The sequence below is a fragment of the Vespa mandarinia genome, chromosome 14, assembly GCF_050613455.1.
Source record: "Vespa mandarinia isolate Hongniang chromosome 14, ASM5061345v1, whole genome shotgun sequence".
In the NCBI taxonomy this organism is placed as follows: domain Eukaryota; kingdom Metazoa; phylum Arthropoda; class Insecta; order Hymenoptera; family Vespidae; genus Vespa; species Vespa mandarinia.
The window spans coordinates 4,602,557-4,617,500 of record NC_140823.1 but is presented as its reverse complement, the minus strand read 5'-3'; the positions used below and the strand labels follow the sequence as shown (position 1 = coordinate 4,617,500).

Below are 14,944 nucleotides of genomic sequence, written 5' to 3'. Positions count from 1 at the left end.
AGATAGATAGATAGATAGGTCACGAACATGAGTTCGATGAAATATTCAAGGTAGATTAGAATATGTATGAAAGCATTTACAACGTAAAGCAATTATCTCGGGTCCATCGACGTGTCGTTCGTTCAAAACGTCTAGAAATCGAGATAGAGTCGCGTAAACGCACGTAAATGCAGAGGACTTTCAAAAGCGTCATCGTGCGAATGCTTATTGTTCCTTCTCGAAACTGTCCAACGTATTATAATTCCGCAGAATCGTTATCTCTATAATTATGCTAATATCTTTGGAGGATTACCGAGCCGTGACTATTCGATCGTATAAATATTCAAATATTCGACATACTATTCACATCGACTTGTGGCCGCACGAACGCACACATATACGCAATGCACACACACACACACACACACACACACACACACACACACACACACACACACACATATATATATATATATATATATATATATGTATACACGTACGCATACATACATACAAGCGTAAATTCTATTACGTATCCCGGTTATTCAAATTTCATTCGTCAGACGTGCAAGCGATCCCCGTTCGAACGTTCGGATCGGTCCTTATATACGCAATGCACCTATGTATTCATCTACATATATACGTGTCTTAACTGATTTACCTTTACCACGCTGCTATTTTTCTTTTTTCTCTGATTCAAATACGAACGGAACTCGGAGATCTCATTGGTAATCTAAATTTTTTCCCGAGATCGTATTAGTCTTCGTGTTAAACGCATGACCGAGCGGCTTAAAATTGGAAATTGAGATACTTTCATATCTTTATTTCGTTTTATCTTGAACGATGTAATTTGAGAAAAAAAATTTTCATCTTTAAGCTTTCCTTTTTCATCAAAGAATTATTAAGCGATAATAGATGGAAATAGTTATTGGCTAATGTTGATTCGAATAATCGATCTCGAAGCTTTTCTTACGTCAGAACGAGTCGAGTACGATAATTATCAAGTCCATCGATCATTTACGCGATTCATGAGAACGACAGGTATAACATAAAAACGAGCAATTAATGGTTTCAACTTTTGCGATATATCTAATTAACATAGGGATATAAATTATATTCAATGAAAATTGAATTCTTCTTCTTTTTAATGTCATTTTTTTCACTTGATGTTTAATATAAAATTTAATATAAAATTATTGTTTGTTATTCTTTTTCATTTCGAAAATTTGCAAAAAAAAAGAAGAGGGAGAGAGAGAGAGAGAGAGAGAGAGAGAGAGAGAGAGAGAGAGAACGGAAAAAACCTTAATTAAAATTTACATACGAAATTATTGGAAAATATCATATTTGATTGAATAATTGATTTTTTTCGACTTACACTGTCCGCGTCCGAGGATATTTCAATGGACGATAGATCGTATATATGGTATCGTATATAGGTATATATGTAGGTACTTACATACATACATATGTAGTCCTCCTCAGAGGAAATTCGCGTTGGATATTCGAGAGGTACTCACTCCTCTCTCTCTCTCTCTCTTTCTTTCTTTCTTTCTTTCTTTCTCTTTTTCTTTTTCTTTGGACGTTGACCAGTAGCAAGAGCACCGAAGTGTCGGTAGAGTAGAACGGCTGGTGCAAATGACGGCCGGGGTAAAAACGTCAAGTGATTTTTGGATGGAAAGGCCATGAGGTGGGTTGAACCGAAAGTATAACAAAATTTATCCTTCTTTCTTTATATTCGGCAAAATAACAGCGCGTTATGAAGTCCACCCTCTTCTTGAGAAACTCTTTTTCCTTTTTACTTTCTTTCTTTCTTTCTTTCTTTTTGCGTTATCTCGCGAGACGTCCTATCCCACGAAAAAGGACGAAGAGGGATCCTTTGAGGATGAGAAGGATCTATCGAAGAAAAAATATGATAAAGTCGTCACAGCTGTCGGTTCGACGTTCTCCTTCATGATATTTACTCTACGATTTGCAAGGAAAAGATGTTTTCTGCTTCTTCTAATCCTAAAAAATAGAAAGAATGGAGAAGGATTATAATAGTGATTCGTTCATACAAGAAGTAAATATTTCTAATTTCTCATTTATATATTTACTTTTTTGAAAGTGAATAAGTAAATATTTTTCATTGGATTAGTCATTAATTTTTCATATATTTTATTATTGCAATGTTCTTTTTTTTTTTTTTACATCTATAATATAAATCATTATTATCTATGGTAAATGTTGCTTCGTATGTAATAACGCAAGTACTTTAGATTAATAGCTATATTCCATAAAAGTAAAAGAAATGTTTTATGAATCTATGATCAATAGTTACGTATATCTACTATTATTATTGTTATTATTGCAGCACGAAATTATGTAGAACTTATGGCATAGTTAAACGCAGATTTATTCCAAATGCGGACGTTTTTAGTAGCAGTCTTCTCCATTGTGGTAGACGATCGATGGGAGCAATTTTTTCGCAGTTTTACCTTGCAAAAAATACGAACGATAGTTGACCAAAGAGACCGCTCGAAAAATGAACGCGAACGTTGTATAGGGTGAGGAATGAACGAGAGGAGTGTTGTACGTGAACAGTGCGAATCGGTTTACAAAATAATCGAAAGCATCGATTCCGGTATATATATATATGTATGCGTGTATGATGCTATGGAAAAAAAAAAAAGAAAAAAAAAGAAGAAAAAAGAAAATTTTGTACGAGTGCAGCCAATGGGAACTCGTGTGAAATGCACATTCGTTTTTCTCCGAGCGGCTTCCCTTTTCAAAGATCCCTCTCATAAATTCTTCATTGTATTCGGGACAACGCGGTTCTATTCTACTCCGTCGTACATTCAACTATTTTGTTCGTGAAAATTCGTGAAATTCTTACGAAACTCGACAATGATGTTCGATAATTTACTCACCCTTCTTAATTTCCACCCTAACTTTCTACAACCCCTACGTATTCGATCAGTTTGGAATTTTGTACTCGTTGATAGTCACCGAGGATAGGTATTCAAGATTTATTTGTAAAGTTGCAACCATGAATTACATACCGTACGATGAATTACATTACAAGTCGTTATTTCTTAACAGAAGACTTGAGAATGATATCAATTGCATTTAATACGTTACATTAAAGTATAATTTTATCGTACAACGTAGAAAAATATGAAAAATATTTCTACGTTTAATAAGATAATGCAATATATCGATTGGAATATTTATCATCAATAATAATACGATGACGAGATCAAAGAATGATATCTTCCTCTGATTTTTTCTTTGTCTTTTTTTTTGTTTCAGAATCCCTCCCTGATGCATTGGCGAATGGTTGTAACAAGTGTAGTGAGAAACAGAAGGCTGGCAGCGAGAAGGTCATCCGGTATCTTGTCAACCAGGTACGTTCACCTCGGCTTCTGTCACCTTCCCCAGCTTAATTAAGAGTAAACGTAACGAGTTGCGTACTGTCTCTCTCTCTCTCTCTCACCCTCTCTCTCACACACACACACACATACACACACAGTGTATGTCTAATGTAACACGAATGAACAAGAGAAGGGATATACGGAATAGAGTTCGAGTCCCCAGAGAAAACTAGTTTGACTTTCACAGACGGTCGATTATGTCAATTAAATTTGTAAACGAATTGGTCCAAGTTAAAAGGATAATGATTGATCAAAATTCTGATATAACGAATTGTTAATAATTTCAAATTCGTACTTAAGGATGAATGATTAGAAAAAAAAAGAAAAAAAACAAAGATTAGAAATAGCAAAGATTTGGATAAACGCGTTTGCTCGTTGAATGTTGAACGAGTAGAATAATCATCGAAGGACTCGAACGCAAGTTAGATTGGTCTAAGTTAATCTAAGAATCTATAGATACATGTTTCGAGTTAATCGTTGGGAATATTGATGTTAGAAATATCGTGACTGGCGATACTTGCTTCGAAAATCGTGATCGGAGTGATAAAACGAGATATTCTTGAGAAATTCTCTTTCTATTTCGGAACGAATCTATTTTTTTTTTTCTTTCTTTCTTTCTTTCTTTCTTTCTTTCTATGTCAATAGTGGAACGTAATAACAAAATATTCTTTTCAAATGACTGTACAACTTTCCAAGTGTATTACTTGTAATTTGTACCGCGAGAATTATGCTATCTTGATTATTCTGAACGAACGAGTTGAAATTCTCGCGTTCACCTCTCTTCGGTAATTTCAGACAAGAAATTTATTAAAGATTTTGTAATTTAGAAATCGTTACGTACGGCGAATAGTCGAAAATAAATTCAAAGATGGATAATAAAGTACACGAGAGTTCATCGACTTTCGAATGATATTTCATCGAATCTCATTCGTCCTCGATAAAAACGGAGGAGATTAAGGAAATGAGAAGACAGCTTAGTTCGTAAATACTATATTTTATAAAACTTTATTAGTTTTATATCTTAGACATAAAGCAGTAAGGTGTTTGAGAAAGTAATTAGTCGAGTTCGTATTGCATTAATCGATTTCAGTTATGATTCTAATAATATATAAAATATATAATATTTTTCATCGATTTGATTATATTTTCTAACTAAAGTAACTTTACTAACGGTGCTTTTGATTAAAACATACTCGAAAGAAATTTTCACATTTTTATAATAATTACTTTTAATAATTACTTTTTTTCTCTTTTTTTCTTCTTCTTCTTCTTCTTTTATTTATTTCTTTTTTTCAATCATACTTTTGTTATTTTGTCCGAATGAAATTGCGCCGTACGATTCAAAGATATCATTTATTTTACATTAAACTATTTTAATTAATTTACGTATTTTTCATTTAATTTGCGAATTTAACGTTTCAGCGACCGAAACTTTGGGAAAAATTGTCTGCGAAATACGATCCAACTGGAGAATACAAAGAGAAATTCCAGAACGAGGCGGAGAAGCATGGGATCAAGCTGTAAACTCAATCGAAGTTATTACGAAATCATGAAGTGACCGTTAAAGCGGGAGGTTTATGCTGTTTTTCATATTTCGTTCACTTATTATTCTCTTTCTTTCTTTTTATCTCTCTCTTTATTTCTCTCCCCCCTCTCTCTCTCTTTCTTTCTCTCTTTCTTTCTCTCTGTCGATTTTTTTTGTATTCTTCTTTTTTTGAAAAGTTGTTAAATAAATGATGAGTTAAGCGATTCGTAATTGTTGAACTTTTCGTCGTAAAGAGATTAAAAAAATAAGAAAAAAGAAAATAAATTCTTTTAGTAAATATGAATGAGTTGAACGAAGAAAGAAAGAATCTCTCAGGAGATTAGTTTATATTTTATCAAAAGATCTCACATACTTGTTCTATTACATTCTTTAGAACGCTTTCAATTTGACATAATAATAATAATAATAATAATAATAATGATAATGATGATAATAATCGTCCTTCCATTATTACGTCATTTCTTCGAGAAGAAACATCAGCAACGAGTTTCTAAAGATGGTTTGATAGTCAACGTTTCTTTAACGCTTTTGCAGGACGAGGAAATATTTCCATGGGTGTAACGCTGAAATTGAATTTTTCCAGTGAAGATGATCTTTGAAATCGAGCCACGACAAAATCTTATTTAACGCGGAAACAAAGAAACGTATTTAAGGTACGAAACCCAATACGAAAGTTTTCCTCCTTGTATTTTCCTTCCTTCTTTCATTTTATTCCTTTTTTTTTTTATTTTGTCTCTTTCCTTCCTTCCTTCCTTCCTTCTTCTCTTTTACCTTCCTTTTTTTATTGTTTCTTTTTTCTTTTTTTTTTTTTTTTTCTATACCTCTCCTTTTTCCCTTCGACGAACGCATACGAATGTTCCTCATTGCGATATAAAATCCTAGCTGCAGTTACTGGTTGGTGTGAAAATGAAACGTTATAGAGGAGCGTATAGAAACGATAGATTTCAATTCTAAAAATATGCAAATGTAATGGAAACGCCGGTACATTGATATTCGAAGCTAATTTATATTATTTAAATGTATCGACAGGAAGGAACAAGTTTAAGAAATAGGATGTTGGTAGATTGTATAAGTAATCGTAAAAATAATAGATTCTTTTCCTTTTTTTCCAAAAACCTTGTTTTTCCAAAAGTTTCCTTTAAGAAGAAATAAAGAATAGTCGAAGAGAGTATATAGAACGAATGTCATATAAATGTAATAAAGAAATGTTAAGACGAGAGAGAGAGAGAGAGAGAGAGAGAGGTCTCTCTACCAAAGAAATAAAGTTTTAGGAACGTTTGTTCTTTCTTTTCTTATTCTTTCTTTCTTTTTTTCTTTTTTCTTTTTTTTATTTCTTTTTTTATTTTTTATTCTTATTCTTCTTTTTTTTTTTGTTTTTATTTCCTTGTTACATCATACATCACGATCTTCTCGCGGCGTACTCTAGCCCTTTTATCCTGAGAATGCGCTGTTTGTACACTAGTCACGGTCGGCAATAATTTATTTCTGACCGCGGCAGCCTCGATGCCTCTTCTAGCTTTCAAAGTACGCTCTCTTTCTCTCTCTCTCTCTCTCTCTCTCTCTCTCTCTCTCTCTCTTTCTCTCTTTTTCCTCCCTCCTCCCTCTATCCTTTACTTTAGTTCTATCCTATTCTCTCTCTTTCTCTCTCGAAAGCAGTTCGACACTTCGGAAGAGATAAATCTAAGTACAATGTCGAGAAAAGTTTCGCCTGGCAGAAGTTTGAAGTACGAAATGTCACCCTTGAGACTACCCGCTTAATTTCCTGACGTTGTCTCACCCAACGAAAATATGTATGTATCTACGTACTTAGCTAGATATGTATGTACGTGTTACCGTGTATAGGGTGTTTCTAAAATGATGCCAACTAAAACGTACAAAAATATTTTCTATCTTCGAATTGCAATGTCAGACGATACGATAACTGATATTATAAATTTATTATAATGAATTTTTATTTAAGATTATTCATGAATTTTCACAGTTCTACGAAGTCGATATAAAATAAACAAATTTGTTTTTCCATCCTCCTATCTTTCTTATCTTCTTCTTTTTTTTTCTTTTTAAAAATATCAACATTAAAATTTATCATGGTAATATGTTGATGTAAAATATATATTAATGTTTTAAGGGTTCGTATTTTGAATATAAAATTTTCCTGATTATTTTTTCTTCAAATGTTGCGTACCATCACTTTAGAAACACACGGTATTTATATGCATACATATATCACCATATAGTCTTTGTGGTTTTCCGAACGGAATTCATATGTATTTGAAAATTGAGAGAAAACAATTCCGTGTTTTCGTAGAGAGTAAAAATGGCAGGGCGGAAAGGCAAACGTTCCGATGCGTTTTAACCACCAGTTGGTTTATCGATTTATCTCAACTATGCGAATGGCTCTGTCGGTCCGTTATATTCTCTTCTCTCTCCCTCCCTTTCTCCATCTTTCTCTCTTTTTCTTTATGCATAGCTTAATTATTAAGCAGAGGCGGCAAAATATTTTCGTACTGGGAGATAAACTTTTTCACTATTGTCTGCTTCTTCAAGAGCGTCGTAGAATTAGCATAAAAATGTGAAAACCGATGATGACTCATCCTATATACTGCTGCTTTCTTTAAAAAGATTTTTTCTTTTCTATATATATATATATATGAAGTTTGAAGTTTTAATAAATGTGCTAGCTCACTTTATCAAGAAATCTTCTATCCTTGATGAAATTTGCACGAACGAAATTAAAAATGTATTTAACAAAAATGGAGAAAGAATTTAGGAAGAAAAAAAAAGAAAAGAAACAGAGAGAGAGAGAGAGAGAGAGAGGAAAAGAAAACTGAAAGAGAATTTTTAGTTCCAACGATCGAGAAATCGTAATTCGAAAAAGTAAACTTGCTTCTGACCATTGAATCGCGTTGTTGGACTGATCGAAAAGTTTCCAAGTTTCGACTTGATAAATTAACTCTATCCTTTGGCGTTCACAAAATTAACGTTATACGTTCGAACGAGAAGATGCAAGGTTGGATTATCGATCTATCTTCTCTTTCTCCTTTCGAAGGTTCATGAAAAAGGAATACGTTCGACTTTTCGTTCGTTTCATTTATTTGTTTATTTACAAGGTATACTCGCTCGTATACCTTGCTTGTTCCAAAGGTCAAACGTTGAAGCTAGTATTTATCATCGATAAATTCAGTTCTTGTTGGGATTCAGAGACGTGAAGACACGTTCGAAAATACTTTGAAAATAGACATTTTTATTACGTTTATACACACACACACACACATATATATAAATATATTTTTTAATTTACCTCTCGACACTCGATTATAATTTACGTTTAAATTAGATACAACTTTAAGACTTTAAGTGGATATTACGTAAGGCCGAACATCATTGAAGTTTCTCCTTTTGAGAGCAGAATTAGTTTCGAGATGAAATCGAGTGCGAATGAAAATCGGATCCTCTCCAAGTTTATCCGTGTAAGTACTCGAAACTGACATTAGGCTGCTCGATGATCGGCAGTCGTACTTCGTTCGAGGAAACTAGAAATTTTCGTGTATGTTCAAACGAGGTAGTTTGAAATACAGGTGAGCATGAGTAGCTTCGGTTTCTGACGTTTTCGAGAAGTTACTCATAGTTGTAAAGTTATAATTTCTAGAATTCGAGCTTTCGTTGTTTAGAATTTCAAGTGACATCATTCCGCAAAAGCTGTTTCTTCTTAAAACAATCCATTTTCTAAGTATGATCATTCAATTTCCATTATTTAACATTATTACGTTTAAACGAAATGGACAATTTAAAGACGTAGAAAGTATGCGTAATGCATAGTAAAAGATGAAACATACGTTTAATGTGAAAAAAAAAGAAAGAAAAAAGAAAAATTTCGATATCTCTCTGAAAATCCTTGAAAATAATATTAGACGTCCTTAAAACGAAGAAAGGTCCTTGATCTTCCGTGTTTGTTTTCTCTCGAGTTTGTTCATGAGAACGGCTAATTTATTTACAGTCACTCCTTGTACATTAACTGTACTAGCACGGTCAACCTCATTCTATCTTTCTCTTGCTTCCTTCTCCTTGTTCGTTTGTCTATCTCCTTTCTATCAACAAGACTTTCTCTTTATCTCCATTATAGTCTATCTTCGTTTCTTTATCCTCGCGTATTCATCGTACGCTTGAACTTTCACGAGTATAAAGCCGCTTTGTGCGTTAAGCATGTAAATGAATTACGAAATTAGGGATACCAGTTGAGTTAAACAGTCGATTTACATGCACGTTGGTCGACAAAGGCAAAGCTTCGGAGGGCTCTGTAAGAACGTCCACTTTTCGTCATCATTTCGATTTACACACTCGGACAGGCTATGAGTTTGACGTCCTTTCTGAACAGCATTAGATCCTCTTTTGACGAGAACGATGGAAAGTGGTAGCACGTATCGTCTTGGAGAGAACGTGAGAAAGAATCGATTGTATAATTTTTAAAATAAACGAAGACATCGATATACGTTTGTTTTAATGTATAAATTAAAATAAAATTTCCCATGAAACAATTTTACATTTAATATATAAAATTCAGTATCAATTAATTTTTGTCGTTTTAATATTTGGCATAGCGATTCGATAGATGAAAATCAACGTGCCTGTAAACGAATGAAATAATTTTGATTACGAGATTAACATTACCGATTGTTAAAATCGAAATTATTCTAAGTTCTTTATTTCGTCGTGAATTATATTATCTGTAAGTATTTCGTAAGAGGAATACTTTTTTTTCCTCTTCAAAAGGAACAAAGATAAAAGATAAATGTTCAAAATGTTTTAGCCAAGTCTTTAAAACTCATATTCCATGATATAACGAACTTAGCGTGTCATGAGTCTCGTGAGTGATATAAGATTGGATAGGCGTGTTTAGAGGAGAGGAAGTTATACATGCCAAGGCTCTTAGTAGAACGCGCGTTTTGTGGTTTCCGCGTAACGGCAAGATATTCGAGACGGTTTCTGTTCTGGGATTCTGAGTCTGGCACCGCGTTTCTACTCCTGGTGTCCGCAATTTGGATATCAGTGCGGTAAGAGAAACCAAATAATTTGAATGTTCTGGATGGATCGCGAATAGACGGAATTGTATGGCAACGAGTGTATGGCGTTGATAGATCGCAATCTATGCAAAACCTTTCTGTTGCCAATAGTCAAGATTACGAATCAACGCCGTTAACATACGCGTACGCAAGCATATTTTTTGGATTTTTTTCAAACAAAGAAGGAGAATTACGTTTCTAAATTGTAAACTGAAAGGTGAACGAATTAATGACTATAGTTTGATCGTTGAATTATGACTACTGAGTTTATATATATATATATATATATATCGTATTTTTACTCATTTTTAGTATTTCACCGTTATCATCAGAGTTTCGACCACGTTTTTGAGAATGCATCGCCATTCTTTATATCGAATGGCTTTGTTTTTGACGTCGTCGATGTTGTCTGTGTATGTGTTTGTGTATGTGTGTGCGTGCGCGCGCGCGGGCGTGCAAGGTAAGGCGATATTTTAAAGGGGGCGACTCTCGACGATTACAGACTGTCGTAGAAACGTAACCGGAACGAGACGGGACGTCGAGCGAAATGGGTCGACGTTCTTGCTGAAAAGTTTCATACTCGTGTCGTATGTGTGTATGCGTGTACATGCACCAAGAATTCAGCCGGTTGAAAGATAGCAGAGGAAATGGATCAAACGGAAAATGTGAACGTGTAGAACTTATTTGTAGAAATTCTTCGATTTCCGTGTATCATGACAGTAAAAGGAAACGATTTTGAATGGACTGTCGTACGAATCAAATCCGTACCGTACGGCGAATTGTTATTAGCAAACAATGGCCATTGTATCGTACGAATGATTTTATATGCGAACGAATTTCTCGACAAGAGGCCAATGAACTTTCGACCGATCTTATTTTACACGAATCGATTTTTTCGACGATATTATTTTAGAATCACAATTATATTAGTTCACTTTTAGATTCTTTCATTGTCATTAAAATTTCATGATTTCACTCGATCCAATAATATTTTATTTATAATCGATTATCTTAATCTCAATCGTGTTTCACGTTCTCGTTAAAATTTTATGCGTATGACGTTACACGTAATCGCATTATTTTGAGACGATCCCGTTGCCATATAACGTCGATTTTAAGATTAAACGTAGATTTTAAGATTTGACAAGAAATATTTCTTTGTCCTAGAATACCCAACAATCCTATTCTATCAAAATCATTTGCTTTTGTCATTTTGCCTTTAGCATTCAATCACAATATCCACGTTCTAATCGAGATAGATTGGGTATTGTCGTGTCTTACATTGTATACGTCGCGGATTAGAGCCTTTACCTGTCAGACACATTCACACACATGTATATGCGTTTCGCGGCTTTGCAATGGCTCTCGGTTGACGCGATCATTTCGACGTTTAAATATTTGACGTCCTACGATCGATCGATATTCTCGTTACGAATTACGCAAACTAGAGGAATCGATTCGTTTCCAATCACAGCCATTATCGAACATGGTAATAGACTCTGCGTTTTCCATATATGCGATTAAAATGTTTTATTCTATTAAAATTACGATTTTAAGATAATCAAAATTAATAATTATTATTCTTTACATCGTTTATAATCATTCATATATCTTTAATTTATGATTATTTTATCTTTATTTTATGATTAATATAATAACATTTATAATCGATTTTATTTTTATTGGCATATTTTTCGATAAATTTCAAAAATTCTTACCATTTCGAAGAAGGTACGATTTTATATATCTTGTTGAAAAGTCTATTTCAGCAAACGACAGCAGCAGGGGCATTGAAAATCAACGAGTCGACGAGATTCCGTCAGACGTTCGAAAGAACATCGGCGAAAAAGCATCAAAGATTCAAGGAACATCGTTGCTCGCTTCTCTTGGCAGAACCCTTCTTGAAATTAGACAATGGCGAGACTACGGTCATCTTGTCTCTAGCCACGTTCTTTCCGTCTTCTTCTCTCACTCTTTCTCGCGCGCGTTCTCTCTCTCTCTCTCTCTCTCTCTCTCTTTTTCTATCTCTTTCTCTCTCCGATACCTGTCACCGCAGAAAATCCCACGCTCTTGCCGAGCTCAGGGTGTGACCTGGATACCGAGTTTCTAAGCTTTAACCCGAAGCTTTTGCTCTTCCGGACTTACTCCCTTCCTTCGAGTCTCGTTTGCGGGAGACATAGCGACGACGACGACGACGACGACGACGACGTGGCTTTTTGCGGCTGAAAGAAAGAATAAAGAGAAAAATAGAGAGAGAGAGAGAGAGAGAGAGAGAAAAGAGGGGGAAGAAGCACTGGAGTATTGGGAGATGGAACGAGCCAACGTAGTGGACCTTTTTGGGATATCGGAAATCCGAAAGTGGTAAATCTCCGAAAATTAGTGGACGTGGACTTCTCCTTTGACCTTTCCCTTGTTTCTGATCAAGAAGAAAGCGAATGAGCACATGTTGGTTCCTTCTAGATAGTAGTTATTGCCCATGGAATTTGGAAATAGTATTCTGGCATACTCAATACTTATACACACTCATTGAATATTCCAAGTCCTAGATATCTCTTCGTAGGATATCGAATAGAGAGAATGAGGGGAAAAGGGAGAAGGTGTTTCGAACTTTCGACGATGTGTCCGCTCCACAGTTATCCGTCAGAGCAGACGGCGCCGAACTTTATCGTTACTTGCTACGTCACTGATAATAATAGAGTCAGACCACGTTAGGGACTAACCGCTTTCACGTCTTTCAAATTACCCCTTGAGAAGATCAATTTCAATAACGATGTAATTTCTATGAATCGAGAAATACAAGTTACATGTCTATAGAATTAGGATGTTTGTCATCGATACTGAGAGCTGATAATAATTATTAATTTGCTAATGTGCGCATTTTGTTGTTTATCCAACTAGAAATTAACTTATATCGTATTAACGATATATATATATATATATATATATATATATATATATATTTAGTTGAATAGTTAATAAACTAGATTTACAATATAATAGAATACAACTATATAGATTTTACGAATTCAATGATAATTGAATTATCTTGAATAATTATCTATTCTGGTCTCTACGAAATATATCGAATTATTGAATTAATAGTTGCAATCAAAAAATTTAAATTATTCCCTATATTAATTTTCGTAAAACATAATGCAACGACATCCGGATACCGAAATGTAGAAACGAAAATGAGTTGAAACGGAAAGGTATAACCGAGGTGGTGCGGATGTATCGTGAGTTCGCTTTGAAACTTCGAGAGAGGACTGAAAGAGAAAGAGAAAGAGAGAGAGAGAGAGAGAGAGAGAGAGAGAGAGAGAGAGAGAGTAACTTTGACACGGTTGCACACGCGGTTCATGGGAAATTAGTAACATCAGCCTCACCATTTTAACCTTTGCCATTGCTGATTACGACTGCCAAAGGACGTCTAAATACCGTAAATGTAGATAGATATGTATACGTGTAAATGTATCCGTATGGGTGTTTGTACGGATATATATATATATATGCAGATGCAAGTGATATACTTCGCGTAGGTTCGAAGAGTATTCACTCGTTTGGCCCTCGTTTACGAAACTCCCTCTACAATAATTGCGCTAGCTCGTCGAATCGGTCTTTTGTAAAATCGTAGCTCCCCCACCAACGAGAAATGACAAAGCGGATGCGGAAATACAATCAACGCGTTGCACCGAAACTTCGGTACTGCTTTCTCGCTGTAGAATATGGTTTAAATACGGTCTGGAAACTTTATTGGTTTAAGAGATTTTTGGTTTATGGCGAGCAACGACGAATATATTATTATGGAATGAATTAATTAATACTTACGACGTACGTGAATATTCGATTGTTCGTTTGACGTCGACCTAAGCGAAGTTGATCTTTGACATCGATATTGATTTTAATTTCCTTATGGATAAGTCGAAGGTTAAATAACGTCGATCCGTCAAAAAATATTTCAAAGTAATTTTAATATTTTACTTATGAAAAAAATCCTTGTCACGACTCGATGATAGTTCGAATACCGTATGTTTTATTAAATAAATTCTTTTCAAATTCCAATGACGTTTCAAAGAGATTTTAAGATCAAATTTCTTTTCATCTCCGTCTCTCTCCTCTTCTTCCCCCCCCTCCCCTCCTCCTCTCTCTTTCTCTCTTTCTTTCTACAAGTGTTAAGGTTCCAATAAGAGAAAATTTTATAAGATCGATACTAGTATGATCCGATGCATCATATCGATATTGTTATACTTATACCTACGTATGGGAACTATCGATACTGAGAAAATATCGATATCAATGTCTCCTTCTCTTTCGTGAAGTATTGTATTATAGAATACGAGAAAAGATCTCTGTCTTCGATGTAGATACGTAGAAGATATCGTAATAAAACTTGTAAAGTATTTGAAACTATACGAAAAAGGAGAAGAGGAGCAATACTTTTCAATTTTTCTCTCTTTCGCTTTATCAAAGTCGTCATTATCTTTATGTTACTATATATATATATATATATATATATCCTGTCATTTCGAAACTCCAAGGCAACGTGAAAATTTGTAGTTAGGAAAGAACGATGATTATCCGTTCGCATTAATTCGATTTCTTTTTCTTTATCTCTTGTTCTCTTTATCCCCATGAGATGGTGACACGCGAACTATCGCGTTCGAAGAAAATGGGATCGACCTCAACGAGTAAATCGTGACGAAGGTGTTCGCCTTTCGAAGAGGATCGTCGATCTCGTTGGACCGAAGGAGACATTAAGAGGGCAGTCGGAACGATAAATCATGTGGCTTTCAGAAACGGCTAGGAAGCTCGACCGAAAACTTTCGTCGCATTTTTCCATAAAATTCCACAGAATAAAATAATAATAATAATAATAATAACAATAACAAAACAACAAAAGAAGAAATAAAGAAGGAAGGAAGAGGGAAGGAAAAAGAAGAGAAGAGAGTAAC

General features: G+C 34.5%; 1 protein-coding gene across 1 annotated transcript in view; it reads left to right on the top strand.

Moving 5' to 3' along the window:
- The window catches only part of LOC118440151 (ejaculatory bulb-specific protein 3-like), a 14,021-nt gene extending 8,876 nt beyond the window's left edge, over positions 1–5,145 (top strand). Inside the window, exons 3-4 of the mRNA XM_035862764.2 lie at positions 3,268–3,362; positions 4,812–5,145. Of these exons, the coding sequence (XP_035718657.1) occupies positions 3,268–3,362; positions 4,812–4,913 (197 nt within the window). The 3' untranslated portion in view covers positions 4,914–5,145. The remainder of the gene's footprint in view (positions 1–3,267; positions 3,363–4,811) is intronic.
- The last annotated feature ends 9,799 nt before the right edge of the window (positions 5,146–14,944 follow it).